The sequence below is a fragment of the Phyllobates terribilis genome, unplaced genomic scaffold, assembly GCF_046119375.1.
Source record: "Phyllobates terribilis strain yellow unplaced genomic scaffold, ASM4611937v1 Scaffold_12__6_contigs__length_324123572, whole genome shotgun sequence".
NCBI classification, from domain to species: domain Eukaryota; kingdom Metazoa; phylum Chordata; class Amphibia; order Anura; family Dendrobatidae; genus Phyllobates; species Phyllobates terribilis.
Window position 1 is genome coordinate 312,026,683 of NW_027362772.1, and position 20,077 is coordinate 312,046,759.

At 41.3% G+C, this 20,077-nt stretch overlaps 1 protein-coding gene across 12 annotated transcripts in view; it reads left to right on the forward strand.

Moving 5' to 3' along the window:
- The window catches only part of LOC141172846 (CMP-N-acetylneuraminate-beta-galactosamide-alpha-2,3-sialyltransferase 4-like), a 479,971-nt gene that overhangs the window by 329,535 nt on the left and 130,359 nt on the right, over positions 1-20,077 (forward strand). For all 12 annotated transcript variants that reach the window (XM_073657416.1, XM_073657422.1, XM_073657414.1 and 9 more), the window contains one exon: positions 217-283. In XM_073657416.1, coding sequence (XP_073513517.1) covers positions 217-283 — 67 coding nt within the window. The remainder of the gene's footprint in view (positions 1-216; positions 284-20,077) is intronic.

Sequence of the window (20,077 nt, forward strand, 5' to 3'; positions counted from 1 at the left end):
AGACCATGATAGATGATGTAAGGTCAGACTCCAGTGGGCACAGAGTTATCAAATGTGTCGTTCAGCCTGAACCAATCCGATGTGTTCTGCATCAGTATGATTACGTCACCGCATCAGTTGACCGCTGCTGCTAATCACCTGCTGATTGATGGTGTGTCGGGTGCACAGTGGAAGACCAGTGGCTTAATGCACCTGTCCGTTTTGCCTTTTTTTCAGATTGCTGATCATGAAATCTGTCGGAGCAGCAGAAGTTTTTCGACGACCAATATGAACAGCAAACAAGGTGAGTAAAAATGTCTTTATATCTTGGCCACCAGCAGGGGGAGCTCTCTACATATGGATCTATATGGCCACCAGCAGGGGGAGCTCACTACATATGGATCTATATGGCCACCAGCAGGGGGAGCTCTCTACATATGGATCTATATGGCCACCAGCAGGGGGAGCTCTCTACATATGGATCTATATGGCCACCAGCAGGGGGAGCTCACTACATATGGATCTATATGGCCACCAGTAGGGGGAGCTCACTACATATGGATCTATATGGCCACCAGCAGGGGGAGCTCACTACATATGGATCTATATGGCCACCAGCAGGGGGAGCTCACTACATATGGATTTATATGGCCACCAGTCGGGGGAGCTCACTACATATGGATCTATATGGCCACCAGCAGGGGGCGCTCACTACATATGGATCTATATGGCCACCAGCAGGGGGAGCTCACTACATATGGATCTATATGGCCACCAGCAGGGGGAGCTCACTACATATGGATTTATATGGCCACCAGTCGGGGGAGCTCACTACATATGGATCTATATGGCCACCAGTAGGGGGAGCTCACTACATATGGATCTATATGGCCATCAGCAGGGGGAGCTCACTACATATGGATCTATATGGCCACCAGCAGGGGGAGCTCACTACATATGGATTTATATGGCCACCAGCAGGGGGAGCTCACTACATATGGATTTATATGGCCACCAGTCGGGGGAGCTCACTACATATGGATCTATATGGCCACCAGTAGGGGGAGCTCACTACATATGGATCTATATGGCCACCAGCAGGGGGAGCTCACTACATATGGATCTATATGGCCACCAGCAGGGGGCGCTCACTACATATGGATCTATATGGCCACCAGCAGGGGGAGCTCACTACATATGGATTTATATGGCCACCAGCAGGGGGAGCTCACTACATATGGATTTATATGGCCACCAGTCGGGGGAGCTCACTACATATGGATCTATATGGCCACCAGTAGGGGGAGCTCACTACATATGGATCTATATGGCCACCAGCAGGGGGAGCTCACTACATATGGATCTATATGGCCACCAGCAGGGGGCGCTCACTACATATGGATCTATATGGCCACCAGCAGGGGGAGCTCACTACATATGGATCTATATGGCCACCAGCAGGGGGAGCTCACTACATATGGATCTATATGGCCACCAGCAGGGGGCGCTTACTACACATGGATTTATATGGCCACCAGTGGGGGGCGCTCACTACATATGGATCTATATGGCCACCAGTAGGGGGTGCTCACTGCATATGGATTTATATGGCAACCAGTAGGGGGCGCTCACTGCATATGGATTTATAAGGCCACCAGCAGGGGGCGCTCACTGCATATGGATTTATAAGGCCACCAGCAGGGGGAGCTCACTGCATATGGATTTATAAGGCCACCAGCAGGGGGAGCTCACTGCATATGGATTTATAAGGCCACTAGCAGGGGGAGCTCACTGCATATGGATTTATATGGCCACCAGTAGGGGGAGCTCACTACATATGGATCTATATGGCCACCAGCAGGGGGAGCTCACTACATATGGATCTATATGGCCACCAGCAGGGGGAGCTCACTACATATGGATTTATATGGCCACCAGTCGGGGGAGCTCACTACATATGGATCTATATGGCCACCAGCAGGGGGAGCTCACTACATATGGATCTATATGGCCACCAGTAGGGGGAGCTCACTACATATGGATCTATATGGCCACCAGCAGGGGGAGCTCACTACATATGGATCTATATGGCCACCAGCAGGGGGAGCTCACTACATATGGATTTATATGGCCACCAGTCGGGGGAGCTCACTACATATGGATCTATATGGCCACCAGCAGGGGGCGATCACTACATATGGATCTATATGGCCACCAGCAGGGGGAGCTCACTACATATGGATCTATATGGCCACCAGCAGGGGGAGCTCACTACATATGGATCTATATGGCCACCAGCAGGGGGAGCTCACTACACATGGATTTATATGGCCACCAGTGGGGGGCGCTCACTACATATGGATCTATATGGCCACCAGTAGGGGGTGCTCACTGCATATGGATTTATATGGCAACCAGTAGGGGGCGCTCACTGCATATGGATTTATAAGGCCACCAGCAGGGGGCGCTCACTGCATATGGATTTATAAGGCCACCAGCAGGGGGAGCTCACTGCATATGGATTTATATGGCCACCAGCAGGGGGAGCTCACTGCATATGGATTTATAAGGCCACTAGCAGGGGGAGCTCACTACATATGGATTTATATGGCCACCAGCAGGGGGAGCTCACTGGATATGGATTTATAAGGCCACCAGCAGGGGGCGCTCACTGCATATGGATTTATAAGGCCACCAGCAGGGGGAGCTCACTGCATATGGATTTATAAGGCCACTAGCAGGGGGAGCTCACTACATATGGATCTATATGGCCACCAGTCGGGGGAGCTCACTACATATGGATCTATATGGCCACCAGCAGGGGGAGCTCACTACATATGGATTTATATGGCCACCAGTGGGGGGCGCTCACTACATATGGATCTATATGGCCACCAGCAGGGGGAGCTCACTACATATGGATCTATATGGCCACCAGCAGGGGGAGCTCACTACATATGGATTTATATGGCCACCAGCAGGGGGAGCTCTCTACATATGGATCTATATGGCCACCAGCAGGGGGAGCTCTCTACATATGGATCTATATGGCCACCAGCAGGGGGAGCTCACTACATATGGATCTATATGGCCACCAGTAGGGGGAGCTCACTACATATGGATCTATATGGCCACTAGCAGGGGGAGCTCACTGCATATGGATCTATATGGCCACCAGCAGGGGGAGCTCACTACATATGGATTTATAAGGCCACCAGTGGGGGGAGCTCACTACATATGGATTTATATGGCCACCAGCAGGGGGAGCTCACTACAGATGGATTTATATGGCCACCAGCAGGGGGAGCTCACTGCATATGGATTTATAAGGCCACTAGCAGGGGGAGCTCACTGCATATGGATCTATATGGCCACCAGCAGGGGGAGCTCACTACATATGGATTTATAAGGCCACCAGTGGGGGGAGCTCACTACATATGGATTTATAAGGCCACTAGTGGGGGGAGCTCACTACAGATGGATTTATATGGCCACCAGCAGGGGGAGCTCACTGCATATGGATTTATAAGGCCACCAGCAGGGGGAGCTCACTACATATGGATCTATATGGCCACCAGCAGGGGGAGCTCACTGCATATGGATTTATATGGCCACCAGCAGGGGGAGCTCACTACATATGGATTTATAAGGCCACCAGCAGGGGGAGCTCACTGCATATGGATTTATAAGGCCACCAGTGGGGGGAGCTCACTACATATGGATTTATATGGCCACCAGCAGGGGGAGCTCACTGCATATGGATTTATAAGGCCACCAGTGGGGGGAGCTCACTACATATGGATTTATATGGCCACCAGCAGGGGGAGCTCACTGCATATGGATTTATAAGGCCACCAGTGGGGGGAGCTCACTGCATATGGATTTATAAGGCCACCAGCAGGGGGAGCTCACTACATATGGATCTATATGGCCACCAGCAGGGGGAGCTCACTACATATGGATTTATAAGGCCACCAGTGGGGGGAGCTCACTGCATATGGATCTATATGGCCACCAGCAGGGGGAGCTCACTGCATATGGATTTATAAGGCCACCAGCAGGGGGAGCTCACTGCATATGGATTTATATGGCCACCAGTGGGGGGCGCTCACTACATATGGATTTATATGGCCACCAGTGGGGGGCGCTCACTACATATGGATTTATATGGCCACCAGTGGGGGGCGCTCATTGCACATGGGAGAGGTGACTGCAGGCGTCTGATGTTATCACCTGATACATGGTGGCCGATCCTCAGGCCGCAGGGATCAGATGCCGGCTGTATGTCCTCAGCCATATATATCTATATCTAACACTGTAATGCTGCTGCTTCATACGTACCGGGCTGAGAACGAGCAGCCGGACCCCATAGTCACTGCCTGCGGAGCGGACCCCGCGTATCAGTACATCTTATTACAGTACAGGTGATATAAGAGGAGCGGTGATATCACATCTTATTACAGTACAGGAGATATAAGAGGAGCAGTGATATCACATCTTATTACAGTACAGGGAGATATAAGAGGAGCGGTGATATCACATCTTATTACAGTACAGGGTGATATCACATCTTATTACAGTACAGGAGATATAAGAGGAGCGGTGATATCACAACTTATTACAGTACAGGGAGATATAAGAGGAGTGGTGATATCACATCTTATTACAGTACAGGAGATATAAGAGGAGCGGTGATATCACATCTTATTACAGTACAGGGAGATATAAGAGGAGCGGTGATATCACATCTTATTACAGTACAGGGTGATATAAGAGGAGCTGTGATATCACATCTTATTACAGTACAGGGAGATATAAGAGGAGCGGTGATATCACATCTTATTACAGTACAGGGAGATATAAGAGGAGCGGTGATATCACATCTTATTACAGTACAGGGTGATATAAGAGGAGCTGTGATATCACATCTTATTACAGTACAGGGAGATATATGAGGAGCGGTGATATCACATCTTATTACAGTACAGGAGATATAAGAGAAGCGGTGATATCACATCTTATTACAGTACAGGGAGATATAAGAGGAGCGGTGATATCACATCTTATTACAGTACAGGAGATATAAGAGGAGCGGTGATATCACATCTTATTACAGTACAGGAGATATAAGAGGAGCGGTGATATCACATCTTATTACAGTACAGGAGATATAAGAGGAGCGGTGATATCACATCTTATTACAGTACAGGGGATATAAGAGGAGCTGTGATATCACATCTTATTACAGTACAGGGTGATATAATAGGAGCGGTGATATCACATCTTATTACAGTACAGGGTGATATAAGAGGAGCGGTGATATCACATCTTATTACAGTACAGGAGATATAAGAGAAGCGGTGATATCACATCTTATTACAGTACAGGGAGATATAAGAGGAGCGGTGATATCACATCTTATTACAGTACAGGGTGATATAAGAGGAGCGGTGATATCACATCTTATTACAGTACAGGGTGATATAAGAGGAGCGGTGATATCACATCTTATTACAGTACAGGAGATATAAGAGAAGCGGTGATATCACATCTTATTACAGTACAGGGAGATATAAGAGGAGCGGTGATATCACATCTTATTACAGTACAGGGGATATAAGAGGAGCTGTGATATCACATCTTATTACAGTACAGGGTGATATAATAGGAGCGGTGATATCACATCTTATTACAGTACAGGGTGATATAAGAGGAGCGGTGATATCACATCTTATTACAGTACAGGAGATATAAGAGAAGCGGTGATATCACATCTTATTACAGTACAGGAGATATAAGAGGAGCGGTGATATCACATCTTATTACAGTACAGGAGATATAAGAGGAGCAGTGATATCACATCTTATTACAGTACAGGAGATATAAGAGGAGCAGTGATATCACATCTTATTACAGTACAAGGAGATATAAGAGGAGCGGTGATATCACATCTTATTACAGTACAGGGTGATATAAGAGGAGCGGTGATATCACATCTTATTACAGTACAGGAGATATAAGAGGAGCGGTGATATCACATCTTATTACAGTACAGGGAGATATAAGAGGAGCGGTGATATCACATCTTATTACAGTACAGGGAGATATAAGAGGAGCGGTGATATCACATCTTATTACAGTACAGGTGATATAAGAGGAGCGGTGATATCACATCTTATTACAGTACAGGGAGATATAAGAGGAGCGGTGATATCACATCTTATTACAGTACAGGTGATATAAGAGGAGCGGTGATATCACATCTTATTACAGTACAGGAGATATAAGAGGAGCGGTGATATCACATCTTATTACAGTACAGGTGATATAAGAGGAGCGGTGATATCACATCTTATTACAGTACAGGTGATATAAGAGGAGCGGTGAGATCACATCTTATTACAGTACAGGAGATATAAGAGGAGTGGTGATATCACATCTTATTACATTACAGGTGGTATAAGAGGAGCGGTGAGATCACATCTTATTACAGTACAGGTGATATAAGAGGAGCGGTGATATCACATCTTATTACAGTACAGGTGATATAAGAGGAGCGGTGATATCACATCTTATTACAGTACAGGAGATATAAGAGGAGCGGTGATATCACATCTTATTACAGTACAGGAGATATAAGAGGAGCGGTGATATCACATCTTATTACAGTACAGGTGATATAAGAGGAGCGGTGATATCACATCTTATTACAGTACAGGGAGATATAAGAGGAGCGGTGATATCACATCTTATTACAGTACAGGGAGATATAAGAGGAGCGGTGATATCACATCTTATTACAGTACAGGTGATATAAGAGGAGCGGTGAGATCACATCTTATTACAGTACAGGTGATATAAGAGGAGCGGTGATATCACATCTTATTACAGTACAGGAGATATAAGAGGAGCGGTGATATCACATCTTATTACAGTACAGGAGATATAAGAGGAGCGGTGATATCACATCTTATTACAGTACAGGAGATATAAGAGGAGCGGTGATATCACATCTTATTACAGTACAGGTGATATAAGAGGAGCGGTGATATCACATCTTATTACAGTACAGGGAGATATAAGAGGAGCGGTGATATCACATCTTATTACAGTACAGGAGATATAAGAGAAGCAGTGATATCACATCTTATTACAGTACAGGTGATATAAGAGGAGCGGTGATATCACATCTTATTACAGTACAGGGAGATATAAGAGGAGCGGTGATATCACATCTTATTACAGTACAGGAGATATAAGAGAAGCAGTGATATCACATCTTATTACAGTACAGGTGATATAAGAGGAGCGGTGATATCACATCTTATTACAGTACAGGGAGATATAAGAGGAGCAGTGATATCACATCTTATTACAGTACAGGAGATATAAGAGGAGCGGTGATATCACATCTTATTACAGTACAGGGAGATATAAGAGGAGCGGTGATATCACATCTTATTACAGTACAGGTGATATAAGAGAAGCAGTGATATCACATCTTATTACAGTACAGGGAGATATAAGAGGAGCGGTGATATCACATCTTATTACAGTACAGGGAGATATAAGAGGAGCGGTGATATCACATCTTATTACAGTACAGGTGATATAAGAGAAGCAGTGATATCACATCTTATTACAGTACAGGTGATATAAGAGGAGCGGTGATATCACATCTTATTACAGTACAGGAGATATAAGAGGAGCGGTGATATCACATCTTATTACAGTACAGGAGATATAAGAGAAGCGGTGATATCACATCTTATTACAGTACAGGGAGATATAAGAGGAGCGGTGATATCACATCTTATTACAGTACAGGAGATATAAGAGGAGTGGTGATATCACATCTTATTACAGTACAGGGTGATATAATAGGAGCGGTGATATCACATCTTATTACAGTACAGGAGATATAAGAGGAGTGGTGATATCACATCTTATTACAGTACAGGGTGATATAATAGGAGCGGTGATATCACATCTTATTACAGTACAGGGAGATATAAGAGGAGCGGTGATATCACATCTTATTACAGTACAGGTGATATAAGAGGAGCGGTGATATCACATCTTATTACAGTACAGGTGATATAAGAGGAGCGGTGATATCACATCTTATTACAGTACAGGAGATATAAGAGAAGCGGTGATATCACATCTTATTACAGTACAGGGAGATATAAGAGGAGCGGTGATATCACATCTTATTACAGTACAGGAGATATAAGAGGAGTGGTGATATCACATCTTATTACAGTACAGGGTGATATAATAGGAGCGGTGATATCACATCTTATTACAGTACAGGAGATATAAGAGGAGTGGTGATATCACATCTTATTACAGTACAGGGAGATATAAGAGGAGCGGTGATATCACATCTTATTACAGTACAGGTGATATAAGAGGAGCGGTGATATCACATCTTATTACAGTACAGGAGATATAAGAGGAGCGGTGATATCACATCTTATTACAGTACAGGAGATATAAGAGGAGCGGTGATATCACATCTTATTACAGTACAGGGGATATAAGAGGAGCTGTGATATCACATCTTATTACAGTACAGGGTGATATAATAGGAGCGGTGATATCACATCTTATTACAGTACAGGGTGATATAAGAGGAGCGGTGATATCACATCTTATTACAGTACAGGAGATATAAGAGAAGCGGTGATATCACATCTTATTACAGTACAGGGAGATATAAGAGGAGCGGTGATATCACATCTTATTACAGTACAGGGTGATATAAGAGGAGCGGTGATATCACATCTTATTACAGTACAGGGTGATATAAGAGGAGCGGTGATATCACATCTTATTACAGTACAGGAGATATAAGAGAAGCGGTGATATCACATCTTATTACAGTACAGGGAGATATAAGAGGAGCGGTGATATCACATCTTATTACAGTACAGGGGATATAAGAGGAGCTGTGATATCACATCTTATTACAGTACAGGGTGATATAATAGGAGCGGTGATATCACATCTTATTACAGTACAGGGTGATATAAGAGGAGCGGTGATATCACATCTTATTACAGTACAGGAGATATAAGAGAAGCGGTGATATCACATCTTATTACAGTACAGGAGATATAAGAGGAGCGGTGATATCACATCTTATTACAGTACAGGAGATATAAGAGGAGCAGTGATATCACATCTTATTACAGTACAGGAGATATAAGAGGAGCAGTGATATCACATCTTATTACAGTACAAGGAGATATAAGAGGAGCGGTGATATCACATCTTATTACAGTACAGGGTGATATAAGAGGAGCGGTGATATCACATCTTATTACAGTACAGGAGATATAAGAGGAGCGGTGATATCACATCTTATTACAGTACAGGGAGATATAAGAGGAGCGGTGATATCACATCTTATTACAGTACAGGTGATATAAGAGGAGCGGTGATATCACATCTTATTACAGTACAGGGAGATATAAGAGGAGCGGTGATATCACATCTTATTACAGTACAGGTGATATAAGAGGAGCGGTGATATCACATCTTATTACAGTACAGGAGATATAAGAGGAGCGGTGATATCACATCTTATTACAGTACAGGTGATATAAGAGGAGCGGTGATATCACATCTTATTACAGTACAGGTGATATAAGAGGAGCGGTGAGATCACATCTTATTACAGTACAGGAGATATAAGAGGAGTGGTGATATCACATCTTATTACATTACAGGTGGTATAAGAGGAGCGGTGAGATCACATCTTATTACAGTACAGGTGATATAAGAGGAGCGGTGATATCACATCTTATTACAGTACAGGTGATATAAGAGGAGCGGTGATATCACATCTTATTACAGTACAGGAGATATAAGAGGAGCGGTGATATCACATCTTATTACAGTACAGGAGATATAAGAGGAGCGGTGATATCACATCTTATTACAGTACAGGTGATATAAGAGGAGCGGTGATATCACATCTTATTACAGTACAGGGAGATATAAGAGGAGCGGTGATATCACATCTTATTACAGTACAGGGAGATATAAGAGGAGCGGTGATATCACATCTTATTACAGTACAGGTGATATAAGAGGAGCGGTGAGATCACATCTTATTACAGTACAGGTGATATAAGAGGAGCGGTGATATCACATCTTATTACAGTACAGGAGATATAAGAGGAGCGGTGATATCACATCTTATTACAGTACAGGAGATATAAGAGGAGCGGTGATATCACATCTTATTACAGTACAGGAGATATAAGAGGAGCGGTGATATCACATCTTATTACAGTACAGGTGATATAAGAGGAGCGGTGATATCACATCTTATTACAGTACAGGGAGATATAAGAGGAGCGGTGATATCACATCTTATTACAGTACAGGAGATATAAGAGAAGCAGTGATATCACATCTTATTACAGTACAGGTGATATAAGAGGAGCGGTGATATCACATCTTATTACAGTACAGGGAGATATAAGAGGAGCGGTGATATCACATCTTATTACAGTACAGGAGATATAAGAGAAGCAGTGATATCACATCTTATTACAGTACAGGTGATATAAGAGGAGCGGTGATATCACATCTTATTACAGTACAGGGAGATATAAGAGGAGCAGTGATATCACATCTTATTACAGTACAGGAGATATAAGAGGAGCGGTGATATCACATCTTATTACAGTACAGGGAGATATAAGAGGAGCGGTGATATCACATCTTATTACAGTACAGGTGATATAAGAGAAGCAGTGATATCACATCTTATTACAGTACAGGGAGATATAAGAGGAGCGGTGATATCACATCTTATTACAGTACAGGGAGATATAAGAGGAGCGGTGATATCACATCTTATTACAGTACAGGTGATATAAGAGAAGCAGTGATATCACATCTTATTACAGTACAGGTGATATAAGAGGAGCGGTGATATCACATCTTATTACAGTACAGGAGATATAAGAGGAGCGGTGATATCACATCTTATTACAGTACAGGAGATATAAGAGAAGCGGTGATATCACATCTTATTACAGTACAGGGAGATATAAGAGGAGCGGTGATATCACATCTTATTACAGTACAGGAGATATAAGAGGAGTGGTGATATCACATCTTATTACAGTACAGGGTGATATAATAGGAGCGGTGATATCACATCTTATTACAGTACAGGAGATATAAGAGGAGTGGTGATATCACATCTTATTACAGTACAGGGTGATATAATAGGAGCGGTGATATCACATCTTATTACAGTACAGGGAGATATAAGAGGAGCGGTGATATCACATCTTATTACAGTACAGGTGATATAAGAGGAGCGGTGATATCACATCTTATTACAGTACAGGTGATATAAGAGGAGCGGTGATATCACATCTTATTACAGTACAGGAGATATAAGAGAAGCGGTGATATCACATCTTATTACAGTACAGGGAGATATAAGAGGAGCGGTGATATCACATCTTATTACAGTACAGGAGATATAAGAGGAGTGGTGATATCACATCTTATTACAGTACAGGGTGATATAATAGGAGCGGTGATATCACATCTTATTACAGTACAGGAGATATAAGAGGAGTGGTGATATCACATCTTATTACAGTACAGGGAGATATAAGAGGAGCGGTGATATCACATCTTATTACAGTACAGGTGATATAAGAGGAGCGGTGATATCACATCTTATTACAGTACAGGAGATATAAGAGGAGCGGTGATATCACATCTTATTACAGTACAGGGTGATATAAGAGGAGCGGTGATATCACATCTTATTACAGTACAGGAGATATAAGAGGAGCGGTGATATCACATCTTATTACAGTACAGGAGATATAAGAGGAGCGGTGATATCACATCTTATTACAGTACAGGAGATATAAGAGGAGCGGTGATATCACATCTTATTACAGTACAGGGAGATATAAGAGGAGCGGTGATATCACATCTTATTACAGTACAGGTGATATAAGAGGAGCGGTGATATCACATCTTATTACAGTACAGGAGATATAAGAGGAGCGGTGATATCACATCTTATTACAGTACAGGTGATATAAGAGGAGCGGTGATATCACATCTTATTACAGTACAGGTGATATAAGAGGAGCGGTGAGATCACATCTTATTACAGTACAGGAGATATAAGAGGAGTGGTGATATCACATCTTATTACATTACAGGTGGTATAAGAGGAGCGGTGATATCACATCTTATTACAGTACAGGAGATATAAGAGGAGCGGTGATATCACATCTTATTACAGTACAGGAGATATAAGAGGAGCGGTGATATCACATCTTATTACAGTACAGGAGATATAAGAGGAGCGGTGATATCACATCTTATTACAGTACAGGTGATATAAGAGGAGCGGTGATATCACATCTTATTACAGTACAGGGAGATATAAGAGGAGCGGTGATATCACATCTTATTACAGTACAGGAGATATAAGAGAAGCGGTGATATCACATCTTATTACAGTATAGAAGATATAAGAGAAGCAGTGATATCACATCTTATTACAGTACAGGGAGATATAAGAGGAGCGTGATATCACATCTTATTACAGTACAGGAGATATAAGAGGAGCGGTGATATCACATCTTATTACAGTACAGGTGATATAAGAGGAGCGGTGATATCACATCTTATTACAGTACAGGAGATATAAGAGGAGCGGTGATATCACATCTTATTACAGTACAGGAGATATAAGAGAAGCGGTGATATCACATCTTATTACAGTACAGGGAGATATAAGAGGAGCGGTGATATCACATCTTATTACAGTACAGGAGATATAAGAGGAGTGGTGATATCACATCTTATTACAGTACAGGGTGATATAATAGGAGCGGTGATATCACATCTTATTACAGTACAGGTGATATAAGAGGAGCGGTGATATCACATCTTATTACAGTACAGGGAGATATAAGAGTAGCGGTGATATGACATCTTATTACAGTACAGGTGATATAAGAGGAGCGGTGATATCACATCTTATTACAGTACAGGAGATATAAGAGAAGCGGTGATATCACATCTTATTACAGTACAGGGAGATATAAGAGGAGCGGTGATATCACATCTTATTACAGTACAGGAGATATAAGAGGAGTGGTGATATCACATCTTATTACAGTACAGGGTGATATAATAGGAGCGGTGATATCACATCTTATTACAGTACAGGAGATATAAGAGGAGTGGTGATATCACATCTTATTACAGTACAGGGTGATATAATAGGAGCGGTGATATCACATCTTATTACAGTACAGGAAGATATAAGAGGAGCGGTGATATCACATCTTATTACAGTACAGGTGATATAAGAGGAGCGGTGATATCACATCTTATTACAGTACAGGTGATATAAGAGGAGCAGTGATATCACATCTTATTACAGTACAGGGAGATATAAGAGGAGCGGTGATATCACATCTTATTACAGTACAGGTGATATAAGAGGAGCGGTGATATCACATCTTATTACAGTACAGGAGATATAAGAGAAGCGGTGATATCACATCTTATTACAGTACAGGGAGATATAAGAGGAGCGGTGATATCACATCTTATTACAGTACAGGAGATATAAGAGGAGTGGTGATATCACATCTTATTACAGTACAGGGTGATATAATAGGAGCGGTGATATCACATCTTATTACAGTACAGGAGATATAAGAGGAGTGGTGATATCACATCTTATTACAGTACAGGGTGATATAATAGGAGCGGTGATATCACATCTTATTACAGTACAGGGAGATATAAGAGGAGCGGTGATATCACATCTTATTACAGTACAGGTGATATAAGAGGAGCGGTGATATCACATCTTATTACAGTACAGGAGATATAAGAGGAGCGGTGATATCACATCTTATTACAGTACAGGGTGATATAAGAGGAGCGGTGATATCACATCTTATTACAGTACAGGAGATATAAGAGGAGCGGTGATATCACATCTTATTACAGTACAGGAGATATAAGAGGAGCGGTGATATCACATCTTATTACAGTACAGGAGATATAAGAGGAGCGGTGATATCACATCTTATTACAGTACAGGAGATATAAGAGGAGCGGTGATATCACATCTTATTACAGTACAGGAGATATAAGAGGAGCGGTGATATCACATCTTATTACAGTACAAGGAGATATAAGAGGAGCGGTGATATCACATCTTATTACAGTACAGGATATATAAGAGGAGCGGTGATATCACATCTTATTACAGTACAAGGAGATATAAGAGGAGCGGGGATATCACATCTTATTACAGTACAGGATATATAAGAGGAGCGGTGATATCACATCTTATTACAGTACAGGGAGATATAAGAGGAGCGGTGATATCACATCTTATTACAGTACAGGTGATATAAGAGGAGCGGTGATATCACATCTTATTACAGTACAGGGAGATATAAGAGGAGCGGTGATATCACATCTTATTACAGTACAGGAGATATAAGAGGAGCGGTGATATCACATCTTATTACAGTACAGGAGATATAAGAGGAGCGGTGATATCACATCTTATTACAGTACAGGTGATATAAGAGGAGCGGTGATATCACATCTTATTACAGTACAGGGAGATATAAGAGGAGCGGTGATATCACATCTTATTACAGTACAGGTGATATAAGAGGAGCGGTGATATCACATCTTATTACAGTACAGGAGATATAAGAGGAGCGGTGATATCACATCTTATTACAGTACAGGTGATATAAGAGGAGCGGTGATATCACATCTTATTACAGTACAGGTGATATAAGAGGAGCGGTGAGATCACATCTTATTACAGTACAGGAGATATAAGAGGAGTGGTGATATCACATCTTATTACATTACAGGTGGTATAAGAGGAGCGGTGATATCACATCTTATTACAGTACAGGGTGATATAAGAGGAGCGGTGATATCACATCTTATTACAGTACAGGGAGATATAAGAGGAGCGGTGATATCACATCTTATTACAGTACAGGGAGATATAAGAGGAGCGGTGATATCACATCTTATTACAGTACAGGGAGATATAAGAGGAGCTGTGATATCACATCTTATTACAGTACAGGGTGATATAAGAGGAGCAGTGATATCACATCTTATTACAGTACAGGAGATATAAGAGAAGCGGTGATATCACATCTTATTACAGTACAGGAGATATAAGAGGAGCGGTGATATCACATCTTATTACAGTACAGGAGATATAAGAGGAGCGGTGATATCACATCTTATTACAGTACAGGTGATATAAGAGGAGCGGTGATATCACATCTTATTACAGTACAGGTGATATAAGAGGAGCGGTGATATCACATCTTATTACAGTACAGGAGATATAAGAGGAGCGGTGATATCACATCTTATTACAGTACAGGAGATATAAGAGGAGCGGTGATATCACATCTTATTACAGTACAGGTGATATAAGAGGAGCGGTGATATCACATCTTATTACAGTACAGGGAGATATAAGAGGAGCGGTGATATCACATCTTATTACAGTACAGGAGATATAAGAGAAGCGGTGATATCACATCTTATTACAGTATAGAAGATATAAGAGAAGCAGTGATATCACATCTTATTACAGTACAGGGAGATATAAGAGGAGCGTGATATCACATCTTATTACAGTACAGGAGATATAAGAGGAGCGGTGATATCACATCTTATTACAGTACAGGTGATATAAGAGGAGCGGTGATATCACATCTTATTACAGTACAGGAGATATAAGAGGAGCGGTGATATCACATCTTATTACAGTACAGGAGATATAAGAGAAGCGGTGATATCACATCTTATTACAGTACAGGGAGATATAAGAGGAGCGGTGATATCACATCTTATTACAGTACAGGAGATATAAGAGGAGTGGTGATATCACATCTTATTACAGTACAGGGTGATATAATAGGAGCGGTGATATCACATCTTATTACAGTACAGGTGATATAAGAGGAGCGGTGATATCACATCTTATTACAGTACAGGGAGATATAAGAGTAGCGGTGATATGACATCTTATTACAGTACAGGTGATATAAGAGGAGCGGTGATATCACATCTTATTACAGTACAGGAGATATAAGAGAAGCGGTGATATCACATCTTATTACAGTACAGGGAGATATAAGAGGAGCGGTGATATCACATCTTATTACAGTACAGGAGATATAAGAGGAGTGGTGATATCACATCTTATTACAGTACAGGGTGATATAATAGGAGCGGTGATATCACATCTTATTACAGTACAGGAGATATAAGAGGAGTGGTGATATCACATCTTATTACAGTACAGGGTGATATAATAGGAGCGGTGATATCACATCTTATTACAGTACAGGGAGATATAAGAGGAGCGGTGATATCACATCTTATTACAGTACAGGTGATATAAGAGGAGCGGTGATATCACATCTTATTACAGTACAGGTGATATAAGAGGAGCGGTGATATCACATCTTATTACAGTACAGGGAGATATAAGAGGAGCGGTGATATCACATCTTATTACAGTACAGGTGATATAAGAGGAGCGGTGATATCACATCTTATTACAGTACAGGAGATATAAGAGAAGCGGTGATATCACATCTTATTACAGTACAGGGAGATATAAGAGGAGCGGTGATATCACATCTTATTACAGTACAGGAGATATAAGAGGAGTGGTGATATCACATCTTATTACAGTACAGGGTGATATAATAGGAGCAGTGATATCACATCTTATTACAGTACAGGAGATATAAGAGGAGTGGTGATATCACATCTTATTACAGTACAGGGTGATATAATAGGAGCGGTGATATCACATCTTATTACAGTACAGGGAGATATAAGAGGAGCGGTGATATCACATCTTATTACAGTACAGGTGATATAAGAGGAGCGGTGATATCACATCTTATTACAGTACAGGAGATATAAGAGGAGCGGTGATATCACATCTTATTACAGTACAGGGTGATATAAGAGGAGCGGTGATATCACATCTTATTACAGTACAGGAGATATAAGAGGAGCGGTGATATCACATCTTATTACAGTACAGGAGATATAAGAGGAGCGGTGATATCACATCTTATTACAGTACAGGAGATATAAGAGGAGCGGTGATATCACATCTTATTACAGTACAGGAGATATAAGAGGAGCGGTGATATCACATCTTATTACAGTACAGGAGATATAAGAGGAGCGGTGATATCACATCTTATTACAGTACAGGAGATATAAGAGGAGCGGTGATATCACATCTTATTACAGTACAAGGAGATATAAGAGGAGCGGTGATATCACATCTTATTACAGTACAGGATATATAAGAGGAGCGGTGATATCACATCTTATTACAGTACAAGGAGATATAAGAGGAGCGGGGATATCACATCTTATTACAGTACAGGATATATAAGAGGAGCGGTGATATCACATCTTATTACAGTACAGGAGATATAAGAGGAGCGGTGATATCACATCTTATTACAGTACAGGAGATATAAGAGGAGCGGTGATATCATATCTTATTACAGTACAGGTGATATAAGAGGAGCGGTGATATCACATCTTATTACAGTACAGGGAGATATAAGAGGAGCGGTGATATCACATCTTATTACAGTACAGGAGATATAAGAGGAGCGGTGATATCACATCTTATTACAGTACAGGAGATATAAGAGGAGCGGTGATATCACATCTTATTACAGTACAGGTGATATAAGAGGAGCGGTGATATCACATCTTATTACAGTACAGGGAGATATAAGAGGAGCGGTGATATCACATCTTATTACAGTACAGGTGATATAAGAGGAGCGGTGATATCACATCTTATTACAGTACAGGAGATATAAGAGGAGCGGTGATATCACATCTTATTACAGTACAGGTGATATAAGAGGAGCGGTGATATCACATCTTATTACAGTACAGGTGATATAAGAGGAGCGGTGAGATCACATCTTATTACAGTACAGGAGATATAAGAGGAGTGGTGATATCACATCTTATTACATTACAGGTGGTATAAGAGGAGCGGTGATATCACATCTTATTACAGTACAGGGTGATATAAGAGGAGCGGTGATATCACATCTTATTACAGTACAGGGAGATATAAGAGGAGCGGTGATATCACATCTTATTACAGTACAGGGAGATATAAGAGGAGCGGTGATATCACATCTTATTACAGTACAGGGAGATATAAGAGGAGCTGTGATATCACATCTTATTACAGTACAGGGTGATATAAGAGGAGCAGTGATATCACATCTTATTACAGTACAGGAGATATAAGAGAAGCGGTGATATCACATCTTATTACAGTACAGGAGATATAAGAGGAGCGGTGATATCACATCTTATTACAGTACAGGAGATATAAGAGGAGCGGTGATATCACATCTTATTACAGTACAGGAGATATAAGAGGAGCGGTGATATCACATCTTATTACAGTACAGGAGATATAAGAGGAGCGGTGATATCACATCTTATTACAGTACAGGTGATATAAGAGGAGCGGTGATATCACATCTTATTACAGTACAGGGAGATATAAGAGGAGCGGTGATATCACATCTTATTACAGTACAGGTGATATAAGAGGAGCGGTGATATCACATCTTATTACAGTACAGGAGATATAAGAGGAGCGGTGATATCACATCTTATTACAGTACAGGTGATATAAGAGGAGCGGTGATATCACATCTTATTACAGTACAGGTGATATAAGAGGAGCGGTGAGATCACATCTTATTACAGTACAGGATATATAAGAGGAGTGGTGATATCACATCTTATTACATTACAGGTGGTATAAGAGGAGCGGTGATATCACATCTTATTACAGTACAGGGTGATATAAGAGGAGCGGTGATATCACATCTTATTACAGTACAGGGAGATATAAGAGGAGCGGTGATATCACATCTTATTACAGTACAGGGAGATATAAGAGGAGCGGTGATATCACATCTTATTACAGTACAGGAGATATAAGAGGAGCGGTGATATCACATCTTATTACAGTACAGGAGATATAAGAGGAGCGGTGATATCACATCTTATTACAGTACAGGTGATATAAGAGGAGCGGTGATATCACATCTTATTACAGTACAGGTGATATAAGAGGAGCGGTGATATCACATCTTATTACAGTACAGGAGATATAAGAGGAGCGGTGATATCACATCTTATTACAGTACAGGTGATATAAGAGGAGCGGTGATATCACATCTTATTACAGTACAGGGTGATATAAGAGGAGCGGTGATATCACATCTTATTACAGTACAGGTGATATAAGAGGAGCGGTGATATCACATCTTATTACAGTACAGGTGATATAAGAGGAGCGGTGATATCACATCTTATTACAGTACAGGAGATATAAGAGGAGTGGTGATATCACATCTTATTACAGTACAGGTGATATAAGAGGAGCGGTGATATCACATCTTATTACAGTACAGGTGATATAAGAGGAGCGGTGAGATCACATCTTATTACAGTACAGGTGATATAAGAGGAGCGGTGAGATCACATCTTATTACATTACAGGTGGTATAAGAGGAGCGGTGATATCACATCTTATTACAGTACAGGGAGATATAAGAGGAGCGGTGAGATCACATCTTATTACATTACAGGTGGTATAAGAGGAGCGGTGAGATCACATCTTATTACATTACAGGTGGTATAAGAGGAGCGGTGATATCACATCTTATTACAGTACAGGGAGATATAAGAGGAGCGGTGATATCACATCTTATTACAGTACAGTGGATATAAGAGGAGCGGTGATATCACATCTTATTACAGTACAGGGGGATATAAGAGGAGCGGTGATCTCCCATCTTATTACAGTACAGGAGATATAAGAGGAGCGGTGATATCACATCTTATTACAGTACAGGAGATATAAGAGGAGCGGTGATAACACATCTTATTACAGTACAGGTGATATAAGAGGAGCGGTGATATCACATCTTATTAC